Genomic DNA, 23419 nt, shown 5'->3' with positions numbered 1-23419 from the left:
GCAGTTTTAGTTCTTAAACTAAGTACAATAAATATGCTCCATTAGTCACACAGCTTTCTAATCTATGCTGAAATTTTCCCATAAAAAAATGAAAATTTCACTAACTCAGCAATATTCAAAGGATAATCATGAAAGGATCTTTCCTTCAGATATCTCTTCAGTCATTCGCACTGAAGCAAAGAGACTTTGGAGGCCACACAAAATATTCAAATCTTAAAACATGATTAGGAAACATGTTAAGACTTGCATAGTAGTGCAGCTATTTTGTCAGCTTTTTTGCCCTCTTGTTGGAAATAAACTGTTTTGGCATACTCTTAACCCTAAAGCTCATTCCATAAGAAAATCTTTAATAAATGAATACACCATCCTGCATTTACTGTTATCATTTGATCCAACCTCCTTTTAAAAATATAGTCATCATGATTCAGAATGTTGTAACTCCACAGCATACTCAGATAGTGTAATGGTTTTCAATTCAGTTCAATAGGATTTCATAGATATCAACAACAGTGGGGATATCTCAAGGAAAGAGCTTTTCATAATTTCTCCTCAAATATAGTTGAGGAGAAATGTATGTATTTATGCCCTCTTACTGCAGCGAGAAATGTATGTAAGTATGCCCTCTTACGGCAGCAAGAGGATCAGAGTGGAAGCAAAGGGTGCTAAAAACCTCTGGGTACGACCAGGCTGCCATGCACGGAAACTGAACTTGGCCTGTTATAACGTAAGATCACTCATCGGTGAAGACAGGATATTAGAGCTGGAAAAGGAATTAGAAAATGTGAATTGGAATATCATCGGTTTGGCTGAAACAAGAAGAAATGAATCACTTATAAGTTTATCAAGTGGAAATCTGCTGTACACCAATGGAAACAGTGAAAGGAGTGAAGGTGGAGTTGGATTTCTGGTCCATAAAGATTTTAAAAACAACATTTTGGAATTCAAAAGTACATCACCAAGAGTGTCAAGACTAATACTCAAGATTTCTAAGAGGTACAAGCTAAAGATTATAATGATTTATGCACCAACATCGAGCCATGATGATGAAGAGGTTGAAGAAATGTACACCGAAATTGAGTCTTCTAGTTGAGCAGAAAACCCACTACACTATTATTATGGGAGACTTCAATGCTAAGGTTGGAAAAAGACAAAACAGCGCAGAAAGGGGAACTATAGGAAATTTTGGAATTGGTGAAAGAAATGAAAGAGGTGAAAGACTTGTGGAATTTGCAGAATCTCAAGGACTGTCAGTAATGAACACTTTTTTCAAGAAAAGGGCGAACAGAAAGTGGACATGGAAGAGTCATGGATTAACTACTAATGAAATCGACTTCATCCTCACTAACAGAAGATATATTGTGAATGATGTTACCGTCCTGATTAAGGTAAATGTTGGAAGTGATCACAGAATGGTAAGATGTACACTTGATATAGATGTAGGAAAGGAAAGGAAAAAACTGACGAGCAAATAATACAAAGGTCTTTGAGATAACAGAAGAGGAGAAAAAGCAGTATGTACTGGACCTTAAGAACAAGTTTGAGCTTCTGCAGACTGCTCAGGACCAAGATATCGACGAGGAATATTACAACTTTCTGAAAGTGATAAAGCCCAAGAAACCTATAGGGAAAAAGAAATCCAAAGAAGAAAAAATTAGTCAAGAAACACTTGTCATGATGAACAGAAGACGACAAATGAAAAGCAAGAAAAACACTGACAGGGAGAAAATTGAGTATACTGTGTTATGCAAAGCCATTAGAAAGAGACTCAGAGAGGACATAAGAAGATTTAACACAAGAAAAGTAGAACAAGCATTAAGGGAAAACAAAGGATTTAAATCAGCAGCCATGAGCAGTAATACAGAAAGACAAATGATACTGAAACTGAAGAATAGCGATGGTGTACTTATAAACAGCAGAGAAGGCATAATTCAAATAGCAGAAGACTACTATAGAGAATTATACAAGGAGCAGGGGAATGATGCCAGCAGTAGGGAAGATGGATTGCAAAGTAGCAACACATACGACATACCCAATATTCTTCCTGATGAGGTAAGAACATGCATTGAAGAAAATGAAGAATCGGAAAGCCCCGGGGGAAGATGAAGTTACTGTAGAGTTGTTAAAATTGGGAGGAAGAGACATAACACAAAAACTGGCAAGGCTCTTCACAAAGTGCATTAGAAAAGTTGTGACGCCTAAGCAGTGGAATAATGCAATCATAGTTTTGCTGCATAAGAAAGGAGATAAATCAGAAATTATAGACCAATTAGCTTGTTATCCCACATCTACAAGTTGTTCACAAGGGTCATTACTAACAGATTAGAAAGAATACTTGATGAGAATCAACCGAAAGAGCAAGCTGGCTTTAGGACAGGATTCTCAACTATGGATCACGTTCACGTAATATCACAGCTAATGGAGAAAGCAAATGAATATAAAACACCACTATGACTGGCATTTGTGGATTATGAAAAGGCATTTGACTCCATACAGCATAAGGCAATGTTTCGGGAACTGGAAAGACAAGGCATTGATACCCCATATATTATGATTTTGAAGAAAATATATGAGAGTGCTACCTCCTTTATTAGACTAGACAAAGACAGTAGGAAATTTAAAATTGAGAAAGGAGTTCGACAAGGAGACACAATATCTCCGAAGCTGTTTACTGCTGCCCTTGAGGAAGCTTTCAGAAGATTAGACTGGTCGCGGAAAGGAGTCAATGTGAACGGAGAGTACCTAAACCATTTACGATTTGCAAATGACATTGTGGTCATAAGCCACGATCCCAAAGAATTAGAGGAAAATCTTAATCAGTTATGCACAGCTAGTAAGGATTTTGGACTAAAGATGAATATGGCTAAAACAAAAGTAATGATGAACAAGTATGCCACAGAAAGGGAAATAATGATTGAAGGAGCAGTAATTGAAAAGGTAGAGTCATACTTATCTGGGACAAGTTATTACCTGTGATAATGATAAATGGCTGGAAGTCAAGAGAAGAATAAATTTTGGATGGATAGCATTGAGGAAATATAGTCACATACCGAAGAGCAATATCCCAGTTTGTCTGAAACGTAAAATAATGAACTAATGTATACTCCCCACCATGACTTATGGAAGTGAAACTTGGGCACTCACGAAAAGAATGGAAGAGAAGCTTAGAACTACACAGCGAAGAATGGAACGAATCATATTGGGAATCAGACTGTTAGATAAGAAGAGAAACACATGGATTAGGCAACAAACTCAAGTAAAGGACATTCTTATCAAAACTAAAGAACTAAAATGGTCTTGGGCAGGACACACAGCTCGAAGACATGATGACAGATGGACTAAGAAAATAACAGAATGGTATCCAAGAGGAGATAGAAGAAAACCTGGAAGACAAAGGCGGCGATGGATAGATGAAATTCATGAGTTTGTGGGTAGTAAATGGATGGCCAGTGCTCAAAACAGAAGGAACTGGAAAGTTGCTGGAGAGGCCTTCATCCTGCAGTGGATTGAAAATGGCTGATGATGAATGTATTTATATATCTTATTTGTTGGTAGTGTTAAATAATTTATCAATATACAGTCGATTCCAGTTATTTGGGACACATCGGGACTAGTGCATTTTGGCCCGATTAAGCGGCTGCCCCAATTATCCAAAGTTTCATGTAAATAGTTAAAAATACAATGCCCCCCCCCCTTACAACTGGTTCACTGTGCAATCAAATCATGTTATGATGGAGTCACCATTGTAAAGTACCGTTCACTATACAATGTGTAATAAGCTGCAGTCATTGTGATCACGTTTGTGAATTGAATTTTAATTCAATTAAACAGCGATTCTAATTAGCAAAAATATGAGGAATATTATCCACAGGCTATAAAAGTAAAGATATATTAAGTACAAATTTACCCTTTATTACCTTACCAATTAAAAGTTACGTGAAATTCGGAAGAATATATGTGATAATCGGAAGAATTAATACGTACTGTAATATGTACATATTAACTAAACTGGTTGACATTTCTGTTCACTGTCATTTGTGGGTGGGGGTTAAAATTTAAAACAGTAAAAGGATAAGCAATCAATAACAACACGGCACACACAAATTGCAAGTAACCCGATACGCACAAGTAAGAACGGAGTAACAAATTATGAAGCTTTAAAAATAGGAATGAAGAGAAGATTCTGAAAATTATTTTTTTTATATGACTGAAGATTCCATAGAAGTGTAAGCACATTTTACCATAATAACCCACAGAATTCCAGCTGTCGGTATTATCGTAAATTCAATAAGATCGAGTTTACTATCAGTTTATGATAGATTTCACTAACACAAAAGCCCAATAAACAGGTGACTGTTTTTATTGTTTTATGGTTGACCTCCAGAAATCCGACTGAACTACGTGGTACGGTCGGAGACAATCGTAGGGTAATCTTCAGTGCTGCGGGCTCCTGCCCAAAGCGAAGGAAACCCTGGCTATTTTCTCGATTGGGTTCTGTTTTTTTAAGATTTGCCCCAAATAAACGGCTGCCCTGATTAATCGGTGGCCCAAATAACCTGAATCCACTGTATCTAAAATATCATGTAATGACATATATTGGCTCATTTAATTAAGTATGATTAAACGTTGATAATTTACTGTGTTAGTCTACATGTAAGGATCTGGGAATCACATTCTCTTCAAATGAAAGTTTTTCTCAACATGTAAATAACAAACAGGTTTCAAATCCAAAGTCTAATAAAGCAGTGTTTCCCAAACTGGGGTCTGCTGAACCCTGGGAGTCTGTAGACTAATTCCAGGAGTCCGCAAAACATTCAGAAGGTATCAAGTAAAATTTGTTTATTTTCTTAAAAAATATACTGATGGAATCACAATGAATTTCATTATAGAACATTACTTATTGTATTAGTATGTATAATTGTACACATTTCAAATTACTTGTTCTATCTATATCAAATTGATGATAAATAAAGTTATTAAATATATCTATATAAAAATAAGAATAAAGTTGAGTTGTTTCAGACAAAATTTTGAATTTTCTTTTCAGAAAAACCCAGTGTTCATGCACACTATACATATATATATATGGGTTCGCAAACATGTTTTGATATTTGAAGGGGACCACAAACTTGTTTTGATTTTTGAAGGTGTATTGGTATTAGTGTTTGTGGGCACAAGGGCAACTAGGGCCAAAATGTGCCTATTCTTATGACATGTTTTTATATAAAAATTCAGTCCAATTTGTCATCATAGAAAATCATATATTCGTATCTGCTTAAGAAAGGCAAATAGCTCATTTAAATTCACACTGTCTCCAATAATATGGGTGAGTGATAGAGGCTCTTTCAGTTTTGACAGTGTAAGCACTATTCCTATTTTTTCGGAAATAGGAATAGTGCTTACAATCTAAGAGTATATGTTTGACAGTAAGTGGTAAAGTACAAGCATGAATTGAGGTGGGACATCCTCCTTGAGTAGATATATATAGGTTGGATGTGTATGCCCTATGCCTAATCTTGCTAGAACAACCTCTTCTTGTCTGTTTTGCCTGAAACTAGGTTTCCATAGTGCTGGTTCCTCTTTGATTTCGAGCAATTTGTTGTTCGTTTGTGACCTCCAGATTTAAGACCACTAAAAAGTATAATTTTTTTTTAATGCGCTTTAAATAATCTATATATGGTACAGTCAGTCCTCGTATAGCACGATAGTTGTGTTCCTAGAAACCCTCATGCAATGCAAAATCGTGCAATATAAACAACGGGCCCTATGGGAAAAATAGGGTTAGGTGCCTGTCACCCAAGATTGAACACACATTTGTAACCAAAACATTACAAAACACAATAAATAATCGTAATAAAATACGTAAGTATTTTATTACAACTATTATGTAATAAAATATTGCTAATGCTTTTGCTTCTATTGTAAGCAAGCTTGTTTTTTGTTTGATTTTCTATCCAAAACAGATGACAGTGGTTCCATCTCTTCCAATTCTTTGTGTCTTAATCTAATGAATTTAAATTACACTTTGAGTTGTTATTGCTATAAAAGTTGTTTTTATTTTCTCTGCATTCTTTGTGATTCTCGGAGTTGCCTCATTTAGGTCTGTAGCAAGTGCAATATCACATGGTCTTCCATTTCGCTCAAAGCGTTTCACAATTTCATATTTTTTCTCTATCGACAGAGGCGGACTGGCCATAAGCCTTACCGGGGAAACCCCAGTGGGCCGGAAGAATTTTGGCCATAAACGCTAGTATGAGGCCACTACAAAATTTTCCCGGGTAAGAATTTTTGACCCAGTCCGCCTCTGTTTATCGATATTGCTTTTCTTTTTCTCTCTGAATCTGCAGTATCTTCACCAGGATGCTTCCTTTTCATACCCTTTAAGTATTTTACTCATTTTTAGGGAATAAAGCACAATTACAAAACGAGGAGGCACGCTTGATACACATAAACAAAGCTGCGCGCGTGTAGCAACTGAATAAACAACACCGTAAAGACAGAGATACGCTATTAACACTTCACATTTTACTAAAGCACATTTCTAGGGGTTACTACCATAAAACAATTTACAGTTGCATTTCTGCTAGTGGAATCTGTTATAAACTGGTAGTAAACTCGATCTAATTGCATTTGCGATTATACCGATAGCTGGAATTGTGTTGGTTTTTACGTTATTATGGTGAAATGTGTTTCCCCTTCACTGATATAAAACACAAATACATTTTCAGAATCTTCTCTTCATTCCTATCGTGTTGCGTTCAGTTGGGGCGATTCCGCATTCGACTGCCATTTCTTGTAAACACAAACGCGAATCGTGCATAAGCGAATTCGGTTCGTGTTATATAAGATATCGTTCCCCTATTTATAAATCATGTATGATCGAATTCGTGTAGTGTAAACACGTGTTATACGAGGACTGACTGTACTTGGTAATGTGATGGTATTGTACTGACTGGTTGTTTGGCTGCCTAGAGAGGGGAAAGAGTTGCTTTTCATTTAACAGACATGCCCAACAAAGTAAACTCTCCTGTATTTTCAAAAAAATAATATTTCTAGTACTAATGTAAAAATTTAATTTTTTGCATTTGTACTTTATATTAACTGCCTTGTTCTAACACAAATTGATGCCTCTAGTAAACAAGTTCATGTTATTAATTTTACTCTTTCCATTCCTACAGAAGAAAGCCTGAATTTGCTCAGAGCAGTTATAGTTTAGAATTTTGCTGTTGTCTTATATATGTTATGTAACATATGGTTTGAGGTTAAAAATTACAAAACAACTAATGCTATTTAGCCTTACTGAAATTATAAAAAGTTGGTGGGGGGATTATCTTGTAATATTATTGGTTTTTGTGGAAAGCAGACTTTAAACTGCTGGTTAAGGCAGCGGCCTTAATGCTCACAAGCATAAACTTTGCCTTCACAATAGGTGATACTGCACCATTTTCAAACAAATGGCACTGCAAAAGGGTTCAAGTTGCCGTTTATTTAAAAGATGGTATACTGCTATGGCAGCCTATTTCACGATTTAGTCCCTCATCAGATGGCAGGTAATTTCTAGTGAGAAAAACAAAACAGTGCCATGTGGTATATGGAGTTAGAGCTTCAAAGTAGGGCAACACGTGAACCAAAGGTTGCCTGTGAAGGAAGGAATCAATATGTAAGCATTACGAGCATTTCATTTAACTACACAATTTAAATCCTGCTGACTGCAGAACTCAATGAAATGGCAAGATAGTCCTAATTTGATATCACACTGTTTATTTTTTACTTATTTTTTTTTACATGTCGTGAGAAAGGAATAATTACATGGCACAGACAGTTTTTCTGTTATCAGTAAAACCCTTGTTCAATTTGCTTTAGACTAAACCAAATAACTGTAATTAACAATGGAGTGGCACTTGCTGTTTAAATTTTAATCCCATTTAAAGACTTGCTTAAGCTAACATACGGAATTCTTGTCCCCAAAGAAAACTTTATATTCCAATTCTAATGTAAATCTTATCTACTCTGCAAGATGATTTAAAGAGCAATTCAAAGTTGTGTGAATTAAGTTTGCACAGAATACTTCTAGCAATTTTGATGACTTTGCTATGTAAGAGGGGTGGCTTTTGATGCCTTTGCTATGTAAGAGGGGTGGCTTTTGATGCCTTTGCTATGTAAGAGGGGTGGCAACTATCATGAGGAGCACTTTGTCATCATTTCCACTAGAGTTTATAAATCAAAAGACTGTATGGGTGGGACACATCGGGACTAGTGCATTTTGGCCGGATTAAGGGGCTGCCCCAATTATCCGAAGTTTCACATAAATAGTTAAAAATACAATGGACCCCTCCTGCTTTACAATTGGTTCACTGTATAATCAAATCACGTTACAACAGACTCACCACAGAAAAGTACCGTTCACTATACGACGTGTAATAAGCACCAGTCATTGTGATCACATTTGTGAATTGAATTTTAATTCTATTAAACAGCGATTCTAATTAGCAAAAATAGGAATATTATCCACAGGCTATAAAAGTAAATAAATATTTACCCTTTATTACCTAAGCAAAAATTTACCCTTTATTATCTTATCAATTAAAAAATTAAATGATATGTGAAAATTGGAAGAATATACATGATAATCAGAATAATTAATACGTACAGTCTGTCCTCGTATAGCACGATAGTTGCGTTCCTAGAAACTCTCGTGCAATGCGAAATCGTGCAATATAAACAACAGGCCCTATGGGAAAAGTAGGGTTAGGTGCCGACCACCCAAGATTGAACACACATTTGGAACCAAAACATTACCAAACAATAAATAATCGGGTAATTTTAATCGTTATAAAATGTAAGTATTTTATAACGATTAAAATAAGTAATAAAAATATTATAATAAAGTATTTTTAGTATTTTTTAATACTAAAAAAGTATTTTTTTACGAATAAAATACGTATTTTATTCGTAAAAAAATTATTATATTAAATAAAATAGTCGTAATAAAATACCTACGTATTTTACAATACGTAAGTCGTAATAAAATATTGCTAATGCTTTTGCTTCTATCGTAAGCAAACTTGTTTTTTATTTGATTTTCTATCGAAACAGATGACAGCCGTTCCATCTCTTCCAATTCTTGTGTCTTAATCTAATGGATTTTAATTACACCGAGTTGTTCCTGCTATGAAAGTTGTTTTTATTTTCTCTGCATTCTTTGTAATTCTCGGCGTTGCCTGATTTAGGTCTATAGCACGTGCAATATCACATGGCGTTTCACAATTTCATATTTTTTCTCTATCGACAGAGGCGGACAGAAGCCTTACGGGGGAAACCACGGTGGGCCGGAGGCCGGTGTGATTTTGGCCATAAACCGTAGTATGAGGCCACTATAAATTTTCAAGGGTAAGAATTTTTGACTCAGTCCGCCTCTGTTTATCGATATTGCTTTTTTTTTTCTCTGAATCTGCAGTGTCTTAGCCAGAACGCTTCCTTTTCACACCTTTTAAGTATTTTACTCCATTTTTAGGGAATAAAGCACAATTACAAAACGAGGAGGCACGCTTGATACACATAAACAAAGCTGCGCGCGTTTAGCAACTGAATAAACAACACCGTAAAGGCCGAGATACACTATTAACACCTCACATTTTACTAAAGCACATTTCTGGGGGTTATTACCATAAAACAATAAAAACAATTTCCAGTTGCGTTTCTGCTAGTGGAAACTGTTATAAACTAGTAGTAAACTCCATCTAATTGCATTTGCGATTATATCGACAGCTGGAATTGTGTTGGTTTTTACGTTATTATGGTGAAATGTGTTTCCCCTTCACTGATATAAAACACATAAATACATTTTCAGAATCTTCTTCATTCCTATCGTGTTGCGTTCAGTTGGGGTGATTCCGCGTTCGACTGCCATTTATTGTAAACACAAAGGCGAATCGTGTATAAGCGAATTCGGTTCGTGTTATATAAGATAACGTTCCCCTATTTATAAATCGTGTATGATCGAATTCGTGTAATGCAAACACGTGTTATACGAGGACTGACTGTACTGTAATATTTTTGATAATTGAGAGCTATTAAGTGCTCGATAATTCCTATATTCTATTATATTATAAATCAATAGGGATTACCTTTATTTTAGATATAGGAAGCTTCTTTTCCAACTCTACCAGTCCAACTCACTAATAATTCTTGAGGATGGCGATATCAATTTTGTGAACCCGGTGGAACATCTTCCCCACTGTCAGAACCGTAGCGTTCAAACCGTGCGGTCTCAAAAATGAGCGCTCAAGTCTGCTGTCTTGAAACACCATACCTCTGGCAGAATGGAAATCATTACTTGGATTGGCATAAAATTAGATTTTTGAGGTCTAAACTGTTTAATAAATATATATGGACCAATTATTTCTTTTGATCCTGTAGCTGGACTTTAGAGTTAAATTTAGGGGTCTAATAAAATTGGATGGGGGAGGGAGGATTTGTTCTCTACATTCCTTAAGTCTGAGTAGAACTTTTCGGGCATCATGTTCACAGGAATACCCACAGAATTCCAGCTGTCGGTATTATCGCAAATTCAATAAGATCGAGTTTATCGTTTATGATAGATTGCACTAACAGAAAAGCCCAATAAACAGGTGACTGCTAATTGTTTTATGGCTGTGGCCTCCAGAAATCCGACTGAACCACGTGGTACGGTCGCAGACAATCATAGGGTAATCTCCAGTGCTGCGGTCTCCTGCCCCAATCAAACAGCATGTTATCCCAATTACGCTAAGTAACTACCCTGGCTATTTTCTCGATTGGGTTCTGTTTTTTTAAGATTTTCCCCAAATAAGCTATTCCTGTGAACATGACGCCAGAAGAGTTCTACTCCGACTTAAGGAATGTAGAGAACAAATCCTCCCTCCCCCATCCAATTTTATTAGACCCCTAAATTTAACTCTAAAGTCCAGCTACAGGATCAAAAGAAATAATTGGTCCATATATATTTATTAAACAGTTTAGACCTCAAAAATCTAATTTTATGCCAATCCAAATAATGATTTCCATGGTGCCAGAGGTATGGTGTTTCAAGACAGCAGTCTTGAGCGCTCATTGTTGAGACCGCACGGTTTGAACACTACGGTTCTGACAGTGGGGAAGAGGTCCCACCGGGTTCACAAAATTGATATCTCCATCCTCAAGAATTATTAGTGAGTTGGACTAGGAGAGTTGGAAAAGAAGCTTCCTATATCTAAAATAAAGGTAATCCCTGTTGATTTATAGTACTGTAATATGTACACTGACATTTGTGGGCGGGGGTTAAAATTTAAAAAAAAAAAAGCTTTAAAAATAGGAATGAAGAGAAGATTCTAAAAATTAATTTTTTTATATGACTGAAGACGTCATGGAAGTGTAAACACATTTCACCATAATAACCCACAGAATTCCAGCTGTCGGTATTATCGCAAATTCAATAAGATCGAGTTTACTATCCGTTTATGATAGATTGCACTAACAGAAAAGCCCAATAAACAGGTGACTGCTAATTGTTTTACGGCTGTGGCCTCCAGAAATCCGACTGAACCACGTGGTACGGTCGCAGACAATCATAGGGTAATTTCCAGTGCTGCGGTCTCCTGCCCCAATCAAACAGTATGTTGTCCCAATTAAGCGAAGTAACTACCCTGGCTATTTTCTCGATTGGGTTCTGTTTTTTAAGATTTTCCCCAAAAAAAGCAGCTGCCCCGATTAACCAGTGGCCCAAATAACCGGAGTCCACTGTATAATATTATAAAAGGTTACAGTAAAGCATGACATTTAATCCAAGCATTAAAATAATTTCAAATCATATTACATTATTATATGTAATTATATGTAACATTATTAGATTATCATTATATCATTATTATACCTAATTTTTAAATTACATTAATTTAGAAAGCTAGTATGTCACAAGCACACAAAATTACAAAGAATAGCTTTAACTAAACTCCATGCAGTTTAAATCTGCTAGCCGCAAAACAAGTGAATGGACATAATGCGAAAGTCATACACGTTTACAGATGTAAATAAGTTCATTGTTTGTGCTAATATTTATTAAAACATCGTAAAATTTCTTGTTAATATTTATTGAAAATATTCTTCCCTAAAACTGCTCAACCACTAAGTATGCTGCTTTAATATCTGGAAAATTTTAAAATCAGGCACCTCTTATTCCTGAGAGTGCCAGATTTTATAGTTTACTGTATTATGGGAAAAATAAGTAGGGAATATACACATTTTTGCACGAACAGTGGAAACCAGGGCATGGTGAATACTATCTAGAGTTTTATATGAGTCTGTTATTTAACTCATGGCTCAGTTGAAATGGTTTTATGTGTTGGATTACTTTTATAGCCAATTTATTTATAAATTCATCAAAAAACTGTTAGGAAGTCATTTATGTTGTAATCTGCTTGAAGGTAATGGCAAACTTCACGTTTTGAGCCCCACATACATTATATTGAAGAAATTATTAGATATGGAAAAAAAATTGGAATTTGTTCAGGAAATATATGAATTAAGTCCTAAATTTAGGTAAGCAAGTTATTTGTTTGCAAATTTTTCACAGGGTAGCAACACCATAACAGCTGATAGTTGTTTTTGGTTTTATTTTTTGCATTGGCTACCTTGATAGTATATTGCTAGTTTATAACAGTTAAGATATTCCAGCATATATTTGTTAATGTGTATTATCTATGCAAATGTATCGACAGTAACTGTAAAGTAACTTGTCACAGTAGGCTTAAAATAAGCTTTATGATAGTCTAGAACAGCTTCTAGAAGTGTGCGATATCACCCCCAGGGGGCGTTAGGCATGAAAGGGGTGATGGGGGGGGCAATAGTCACGAAAGGGGGCGACGAGTGGCAGATGGAGCACCATCAATGATTGGCCGTTACAAGAGTTTTATGGCTTATTTAAAAAACGCTGTGCCAAATATCATTACTGTTCATTGTGTCATTCACCATCAGCATTTAGTTGCGACCCTCTACAAACTGTTATTACTGCTATAAACAAAATTAAAGCACATTCTTTGAATGATCATATATTTCGAAAGCTTTGTGATCAAAACAGCAAAGATTTGGAACGATTGCTACTGCACTCCGAGGTTCGGTGGCTATCAAAAGGCAACTGTCTCAACAGATTTTATGAACTCTTTGATAATGTTGTCGAGTTTGATACTGTTTGTCGACTCCTCAAGAAAATGAAAACTGATATTGCTTATCTTGCAGATTTATTTACTAGATTCAACTCAATGAACTTACATTTACAAGGAAAAGATGTAACTCTTATTAAGGCGAAAACTCAAATTTCAGCATTTATTTCAAAATTAAAGCTTTTTATGCGCAACGTAGGACGACGTGAATTGTATCAATTTCCAAATCTGTTGGAAATAGAGAAAAAAGAAAAAATAGCTGATAAAACTAACTTTTTGTAATCATCTAGAAATGTTGCACGGAGATATTGAGGAAAGGTTCGAAGATCTCCTTAATTTAAATTCCAGATTGGGTTATAAATCCTTTTTTAAATAATGACGATGGTGAACATTTTCTAGAAGAAGAATTGATCGAGTTACAAAATGAAGTTGAACTGAAACCAAAATTTCAAAATTCATATCAGGAATTTTGGTTACAAAAGAAAATCCCTGACCATATTTCCATTATCCTGCATTGTGGGGAATTGTAAAAAAATTACTTATTTCTTTTCCAACATCATATCTAGTCGAAACCAGTTTCAGTGCTGTATCTCAATTGCTGACAAAACAAAGAAATTGTCTGGATGTTGTTAAACGTGGCGATTTACGACTTCTACTTACAGATATTAAACCTAATATTGATAAGCTAATAAATCTCCACCAAGCTCATCCATCACATTAAATATTAAAATATAATTAACTATTTCCATTAATATCATGACTTATTTATGTAATTAACTTTAATTTTTATGACTTAATTTAAGTGACTATAACTGACTTTATTTATGTAGTTGTAATTTTTTTACGAAGAAGGAATAAAGTGCACTAAATAGTTTTCTTTATAATTCACACACATACATGCAGGGCTGCATTTACGTTTTTGGAAGCAGACAAATATTCATTTCAGTTATTTAGCTTCATTTTATATTGGTGGGCTAAAAAAAAGCCCTGGCGAGGGCTTTTTTTTAGGGGGGGGGGGGGGTGATCCAAAAAAGTTGAGAAGCAATGGTCTAGAAGTTCTCAAAGAGTGGATTGCGATCCCCCCCTCTCCAAGAGTTTACAAGCCATTTGGGGTGGGGGCTTGTTTTTAAATTTAATTTTCTCAGGTTCTAAATTTTTTTTTTTTTTTTACAGTGCAGCAGTATTTTTTTATGAAGTTTTGTGAAGAAATAAATACACCATTTCAATTATTAAAATGATATATTTATTTCTAGTGGTCTAACTGAAATGAAATCATTAGTTCTACTTTTGGGAAGCCACAATAATTAGTATTAGAATTGGCATATTATGCAAGGAAACATGGCTTATACAGCAGCAACAAAAAAAAAAAAAAAAAAAAAAAAAAACACAAAAAAAAATTTTTTTTTATTTCCCCATTCCTTCCAGTATTGTTATTATAGAGGGTCATAGTATGGCATGATATAGGTATGAAACTCCTGCAATACTGGTTAGCTAAAGCATTACTCCAGTGAAAAACCTGGACTGACTAAGAGAGAAAGCCCTGCCCTCCTCCTGAGATCAGCTAAGTACAACCACAATTGAAGAAGCTTTAGAAAATTCATCTGGAATCGAGGCAGGCTACAGCGTGTGGCTGCATATTTCCTAAGCTCTTTATTGCAGGTTAGTTGTTAAAATTTATTTTTGTATTTAGAAAGCTACAGCTTAATATTCAGATAGCCTTTACTATCAATATATTGGCAGGAACTTCATAACTTTCATTGGGTAGCTTAAATTTAATTTCAATAGTGGTTAAAAAAACACCCCCAAGGGCTCAACATCTAGTGAGTTTGGGCTTGGCACACCCAGGATCCTGAGCTAGATATCACCATTCTTTTTCTTGGTGATTTCCCGCCCCCCTCTCTTTCTCTCTCTGGGTGACTCAATTTTTTATTTTATTTTTGGCTGGTGCATAAGCCTCAGGCTTCCTTGCACTATATGGCTAGTAATAATAATAATAATAAAAGTTTTGTCAGCACTATAATTTCTGTAATATTTTGTTAATTTAAATTCTGTAGTATACAGTAAGTTTAAATTTGTAAAGGATTTGGAAAGCTACAGCTTAATACTCATGTTATTGATATTTTGACGGTAATTTTGTAACCTTCGTCCAGTAGCTTAAATTTAACTTCTTTAGTGATTTAAGTTTTGTCAACAGTTTAATTTCTGCAATATTTTTTAACACAAATTCTGTAATATATTGTAAATTTAAATTTGTAAAGTTCAATTTTACTTAACTCATGGGTACTACTAGGTCCACTTATGACAATACAAAGCCCAGGGACATCAGGACTCAAACAGAAATGCCTGCAGGCATTTCTGGTGCAAGTCTCGACTTTGTTGTGTGCACAGCCTGTGGCATGTATTCTAAGGCTGGTCTATCTGGCAATTCTTTTCTTTGAAATCGATGTAAGGAGTGTACCGATCTAAAATTACAACTTGTTGCATTACGAAAACAATTTGAGTCACTGAAGAAACGAGTGCTTGCCCCAGAAACTATACATAATCATCCAATAAGAAACATGTTAAAAAGAACCACACGATAAACAAATAATTTTTTTTGAATAATCAATATCACAAAATGTATACTTATATTCTTAAAGAAGGATTTTATTAAGAATCATTCAAAAATAAGCACAAAATCCAAAAACTTATACTCACTTGTACCTCTGGATCAGGAGGTTTGGAGGGTTTAATCCGAGCATCAGACAATACTTTACTGGCATCATTCCTATATTTTTGTATTACTTCTGTGACTGCCCATTTGTGAGTATGCAGCAACACTTTTGCTAAAGAAGGCAAGATCTAGAAAGGTAATAATATCAAATGATTAGCTCATTAACAAATCCAGTAAGAATATATATATATTTTTTATCTCCTCTGTTGCTTCTCTCTTGGAGGGCCAACAAAGAAGATCCTACAATACACAGAACAAAGACGAAAAAAGAAAAACCTAAGAATAAGCATATTAACAGTAATGCTAAGGTATTTTTAACTAAATATTACTAATTAGTATTAGTAATGGCAAATAATGCAAGAAACCAAGCTTATACAGCATCCGCCAAAAAAAAAACATTTCCCATTTCACCTATCCATTCACTCCAATAGTTTCTCTAGTTCTTCCGTGAATTTATTGAAGCTATCCACTTCTAGATCAACATATGGAAGTTACTTCCAGCAGTCAACAACCTGTTGGCTAAAGGCAAACTTGTGCACATCTATTCTGCAACCATCCTTCCTCAATTTGAATTTATGCCCCCTGATGTGCATAGTCTGAGTAAAAAGAATCCCATCAGCATTAAGTTTTCTCAAATAAAGCCATTCAAAGCCTTAAACACCTCAATCAGATTACCTTGAAGGTTCCTAAGCCTCCAGTGCAATTTGCAGAACAGAAGCCTTTTTTGGTAAGAGCACCCCTTTGTTCCCCTCACCAATCCCACTTTTCTCTTCTGTATCCATTCTATCATCTCTACATTCTTCCTAAAATGAGGCCTCCAGACCTTATACAGTATTCAAAATGTCTTGACCACTGCCTTATATAATGGGAATCATCTCCTTATCCCTGCTAACAAATATCTTGTATATCATTGACAAAACCACCCCATGAGCAGTCCTGGCAACCTGTCTGCACTGCTCAGAGAATTTCATATCAGACTGACCAATTACCCTCAAGTCCTTTTCATTTTACAATATCCTGAGTGTAGCACCACACAGTTAATGTTCTTCTGGGATTATTGCAACCCAAATGCAGTAACCTGCATTTGTCAATGTTAAATTTCGATTGCCATTTCTCAGCCCATCTGCCTAATTTTTCTACATCTTATCGCAACAGCAATCTTTCATTACTGTCATTAACTACCCTGCCAACCTTTGTCACCTGGAAACATAGACATTAAACCTGATATACCGTCATTAACATCATTAATAAATACAGAAAACAATAATGGACCCAGCATCAAACCATGGAAGACTCCACTAATTACATTAGTTCACAGAGAGCAGTGTATCCATTGGTATCCATCTTCGTCTTCTCCCACTCAATCATTCCTTTATTCATAGGAGTAACTTGCCCTTGAAATCAGTATAGCAGTCCATTATGTGCAACAGTATCAAAAGCTTTTCTGAAATCCATCTGTTGTATGTTCCAAGTATATGATATCAAAATTGCTTTTTGATATAATATACCACAATTATGTCTAAGAGTTTGCTTACTTCCCTTGCTGCCTTCTTCAACATAACTGGATACATTCCATCTGTCCCAGGTACATTTTTTATGTTTAACATCAACAATTTCTCCTGCACTTTGCTCACAGTTATTACAAAATCACTTAGCTTGCTGTTAGAGTTTGATAAACTTCTGGCATTCCCATCCTTGACTAACTCCTCATGTGTGAATGTAGATGCAAAATACTCATTCAGTTTATCAGCTACTTGAGCAGGATCATCAACAGTCGAACCATCTATGTTAAGTGGACCAATCCGATTCATCCCCTTCCTTATTTTTTTTTTTTTTTTTTTTTAGGAGCATTAGCAACTAAGGCCATATTGCTCCAGGAATATGCGGTGGTCATTCCCTGACCTTTCCACATCCTCCGTATTTGGTGGTGATGGGCTCGAACCCCGGTCTAATCAGAAAGCGTGTGCTACACACTGCTGCTCCTTCCCACCTGGCTACGGAGGTGCCCCCCCCCTTCCATATAGAGTTTACATAAGTAAAGAATTCTTTGATGTTTTTCTTTGTATCCTTACCAAAGATTTCTCGTAATCTGTTTTGCCTGCCTAATCTCCTTTGTGACTTGATTACAGACTAGCTTATATTTGCCATAAACTTCTGTGTCGCCTAATAATTTATATCCATCCCATGCATTTTTCTTCTCTGTCACAAGCCTCATTAATTCTTCTGACATCCATTTAGGACTGAACTTTGAACAGTATTTCTTAGTTGGTATGAAAAGCCATAGCCTCCAAGATTAAGTCCCCTGAAGGCATCCCATTTAGAATTAACCATTGGTAACATCATCAGTTGATCCCACTATATAGAATTTAAAAACTGTCTGAGATCACTGTAGTCAACTTTAGGAAAACAAAAACCCTTCGCTTTACCCTTGATGGTAGTTACATCTTTAAGTAAATCCCACATCAGCACACTGTTGATCAATGTCACATATCACATCAGTACACTGCGATCACTGTCACCTCTGATATTCCATCAATATCTGCCTTTGACACATTGATCAGCACTTCAAATTCATCAGATTTATTTACTATACTTCTTGCATTGGTGTATATGCAAGTATACATGCACCTATTCTTACTCTTAGTTACCCTAACACAGCCCATGTATTTACTTGTTCCATGATGATTCCCAGCTGCTCTTGAAATCCCCAGCATCTTGCTCTCTAGGCTGCTGCTCATCTCATTACAATAGAAGCAATGCAAGAATCACTTTCGCCTCTGACTACTGTTAATCTTTTAGTCTGTGAAACCCCCAAGATAGCAGTTTTCCAACCCACCAAACACTGTCTCAATAGCATCAGCAAATACTTACACCCTTTCTTTTTAAGTGTATCCCACCCCTGTAGGAACAGTCAAGAAGCACAGAGCACACTGAAAAAAAATTGTACTCTGTAAGCCTTGCATAATCTCTCCAGGACCGAATTGATTGACAAGGCTCTCATCATATACTCCCTTCTATTGTGTCTGAGCAGAATTGCAGACACTTTCAAAGTTAACCCTAAAAATTAAAAGTATCTTTCTTTGCCCAAGTGAGGCTTGAACTCATAACTCACAAATATTGTCAGCATAACTCACAAATACTGTCTTATAAGTACTGCGCATTAACCAATTGCTCCACTAAGGATTTCATCTCTCCATTTCCGTTGTTGTCTTCCAGGTTTTCTTTTAGCTCCTTTTGGGTACCATTCTGTTATTTTCTTAATCGATCTTCATCATATCTTCGAGCTATGTGTCCAGCCCAAGTCCACATCAATTCTTTAGTTTTGATAAGAATGTCTTCTTTTTGTGTTGTCTTTTATTTGTGTTTGCTGCCTAATCCATCCATTTCTCTTCTTACCTAACAGTCTGATTCCTAATATAATAATTCGTTCCATTCTTTGTTGCATAGTTTTCAGCTTCTCTTCGAAGTTTCACTTCCTAAGTCATGGAAGGGAGCAATGTTCCTCTAAGCTGCATGGGTGCATGGCCACACAGTAACTGAAATGCTGCTGCGCACCACTAAATTGTTGCAGCTGAAATTTTCTTTTAAAATTGCTGCTAGAAGCACCATCAACAATCGCAAAGAATGCATACAAAACTGGATGATAACATAGAAGCTGTGGAACCTGTGCTGAAAATTCTAATTTTTATTAAAAATTGTTAGAATAAGGTAAAAATTAATTTCTATAAAACTATTTGTACGACAATGATTGTTTTTCTAAAAATTAAGTTTCTTCACTTAACAATTAATTTGTTTGGTATTGCCAAACAATAATTATTATTTTTAGTATCCTTACGATGTTGAAAAGAAAGGCTGAAGGAGAGTTAAATGTTTTGAAGAACAAAGCTTGTGCAAGATTTAAGAAGGAATGGCTTTTGCAGCTCGTAGAAGTCTGACTCTAATATGGTAAAGGCACTGATTGATAACATTATCTTAGCAATTAAAATTAATGCTTCAATGCATTCCGTGCAAGGAATTTATGCATGTGTCCAAATATGTAAATATACCAGAGAGAGTAAGCATTTGCATTAGTTGAGGCATATGATTGCAAGAAAGCAAGCTAATACAGCATGAGCCAAAAAAAACTTTCCCATTTCACCCATCCATTCACTCAAAATGTTTGTCTAGTTCTACCTTCAATTTGTTTAAGTTGTCAACTTCTACAATGACAGATGGAAGTTTGTTCCAGCAATCAACCACACGCTGGCTAAAGGCAAACTTCCGCACATCTCCTCTACAACTGTCTTTCCTTAATTTGAATTTATGTCCCTCAGGTGATCTAGGCAACAGGCAGAATCCCATCAGCATTGAGCTTGCTCAAACCATTCAAGGCCTTATACACCTCAATCAGATCACCTCGCATGTGCCTAGTCACCAGATACTGTAATTTGCAAATCTTAAGCCTTTCTTGGGCACCCCTTTGTTCCCCTCACCAATCTTGTTGCCCTTTTTTGTACTCGTTCTAGCAACTCTACATCCTTCCTAAAATGAGGCCTCCAGACCTGTACACTGTACTCTAGGTGCGGCCTGACCATTGCCTTGTACAATAGGATAATCACATCCCTGCTAGCAAATTCCTATATATCATTCACAAGACTCCATGACCTGCCCTTACAGCCTGTCTGCACTGCTCAACAAACTTCATATTTGACTGCAGAATTACCTCCAGGGCTTTTTCACTTTCCACTTCCCTGAGTGTAGTACCACACAGTTGGTAAGTTTCTCTTGAGTTATTGCTACCCATATGAAGTATTTTGCATTTGTCAATGTTAAACTTCAGTTGCCACTTCTCAGACCATTTGCCCAACTTGTCTAGATCCACTTGGAGTAACAAACTGTCTTTAACAACCCTGCCAACCTTTGTATCAACTGCAAACTTGAACATTAATCCTGATATACCTTCATCAATATCATTGATGAATACACAAAACAACAATGGGCTCAGCACTAAACTCTGGGGAACTCCACTAATAACATTTGTCCATGAAGAGCAGTCCACTGTCATCTCCCACTAAACCATCCCTTTATCCATTGTAGCAATTATCTTTAATGCTATACCTCTCCAATTTGTACAGCAATCTTCCATGTGTAACAGTATCAAAAGCATTCCTGAAATCCAAGTATAGGATATCAAAATTATTTTTTGCATCCATTTAATAACATCATTGTATCCAATCAAATTGGTCAGACAAGACTGCTTCTTAACAAACCCATGCTGTGTCCGAACTATAACCGAAGTGTTGTCTAGATCAGTGTTTCTCAACCTTTTTGCCGCGTGACCCAACATATTTGTTTGTAATTGTACCATGACCCAAACGTTTATAATATAAAACTTTTAAAAACCTGGTAGACTGGAATCACTGTATATTACATAAATAAATAAAATTATGCATATTTGACAATAGGCACCTCAGTTTGCTTTGGTTTGTTTTTTTTTTTTTTTTTTAGGAGCATTAGCAACTAAGGCCATATTGCTCCAGGGATATGCAGTGGTCACTCCCTGACCTTTCCACATCCTCCATATTTGGTGGTCATGGACTCGAACCCCGGTCTAATCAAGAAGCATGTGCTACACACTGCTGCTCCTGCCCACCTGGCTACGGAGGCGCCTGCGCCTCAGTACGGAGGATGCAGAAAGGTCAGGGTCAGACCACACATATCACCGGAGAAATATGGCTTTAGTTGTTAATGCTCCTAAAAACCAAATAACAAAAACATATTTGACAAAACTAAAAAGTAACATTCAGTACATTTTTACTGAGAGCAGTTCAGAGGAATTTCTATTTATAACAAATACTTCAATTTCATTTTTTATTATTTATATTCAACTATGGAAAAATGTAAGACTAATGATTTTAAATAAAACAGGCTATTTCAAAATTATAAAAATCACTAAAATTGTTTGAATTATATTTATTAAAAAAACTCTTATGTAAATAATGAACAAAATAATACAAGATAATATTTAATGACTGTTGTTGTTGTTTACCCTCAATTAATTTATTAATTCTTACTTCAACAGAATTAGTTAATGCTATTCTCACTGTTGAACTTATGTCGAGTTGGTTTCTGAACTTATTTTTCGTAACAACCATTGTTGAAAATCCGCTTTCAGCCAAATACAAATGGAAGTAACAATTTTATTGTCTTTTCACTCAGAGTCCAATATTCTTCTTCAATTTGTAACCAAAATTTAGGTAAATTATTCTGGTTTTCTTTAAATTTTATTTCCAAACTCTTGTCTGTTGATAATTCAATTAAATTTTCTTCTTCTGATAGAGATAAATTATTTGATTGACATTTGTTGAAAAGCATTTATTACCCACATATTGCCCAAACGAATATCTCCTGTAGGTGGGAAATATTGAATGAACTTTTCTTTTAAATTTAATAAATGATTTTGTAACGATGTATATCCAAAATTTCCTTCTGATTTATCATGTTGTCCTCAACCATTTGTAAGAATGTTGGAAACATATCAAAACAATCCTTTTTAACTTTGTTTAACCAGAGGTCAAGTTTTTTTTTTTAAAAAAAGCTTCTATTTTATTATAACAAATAAAAATATTGGTCTAATTTCCTTGCATTGGCAAATTTAAATCGTTCATTAAAGAAAATATGTCAGCTAGATAGGCAACTTTAGCAAGCCACAAATTACTTTTAAAATATTCACTTAATGTTGATTTCTGGTATTGAAGTTCGAATAATCGTTTCAGAACTTTTCCTCTTGAAAGCCATCCTTATACGAGAATGTAACAATACCTGTTTATGGGCTGAACCCATTTCTTCACACATTATATTAAAGATAAGGCTGTTTATTGCACTCTTTCGAATTTGGTTAACTATTTGTACACACTGAATTAAAAATCTTCACTCATATCTTTAGTAGCTAATTGTTCCCGATAAAGAAAACAGTGAGTTGTTATTAAATCTGGATGAGCAATTTTCTTTACGTGTAATACTAACCCCCTATGCTTTCCTGTCATTTCCACAGCCCCATCAGTACAAATCCCTATACAACTATTCCAAGAAATGTTTTTTTTGTTTGGAAATACGAATTGATGTTTTTAAAAATTTCTTCTAACGTTGCTGAAGACTAATTTCAAAGAACGTAGTAATTCTTCCTGTATATCTTTACATGTAAAATCAATATATCTGGTGTAAACCAATATTATTGCATCACTTGATATGTCTGTTAATTTGTCTAATTGAATTGCATAATACTGGGCTTTTGTATATTTTCCACCAACCATCAGATAAATCACTTATCCGTCAACTTATAGTGTCGTTTGACATGGGAATGCAATTTATTTTTGCTTCATATTCTTTGCCAAATAATTCACTACACATGTCTTTCATGCAAGGCTTTAATAACATTTCTCCAATGGTATACGCTTCCTTGCATTTAGCAATATGAAAGGCTGCCAAATTTCAAGAATTTTTTGTCCATAGAAACAAATTTTGTCAAATTAGATCTAGTTGTTTTTAATTTATT

The 23419-nt window shown here is 35.3% G+C and overlaps 1 protein-coding gene across 1 annotated transcript in view; it reads right to left on the bottom strand.

Moving 5' to 3' along the window:
• ari-2 (E3 ubiquitin-protein ligase ari-2) overlaps positions 1-23419 on the bottom strand; it is a 301405-nt gene that overhangs the window by 240472 nt on the left and 37514 nt on the right. The window contains exon 3 of the mRNA XM_090388043.1: positions 15870-16013. Within this exon, the coding sequence (XP_090244169.1) occupies positions 15870-16013 (144 nt within the window). The remainder of the gene's footprint in view (positions 1-15869; positions 16014-23419) is intronic.

Source organism: Mastigoproctus giganteus, chromosome 13 (assembly GCF_048544385.1).
Source record: "Mastigoproctus giganteus isolate SK-2022 chromosome 13, ASM4854438v1, whole genome shotgun sequence".
Taxonomy (NCBI): Eukaryota; Metazoa; Arthropoda; class Arachnida; order Uropygi; family Thelyphonidae; genus Mastigoproctus; species Mastigoproctus giganteus.
Note: the sequence above shows the minus strand (reverse complement) of the source record. Positions and strands in the feature narration are given on the sequence as shown.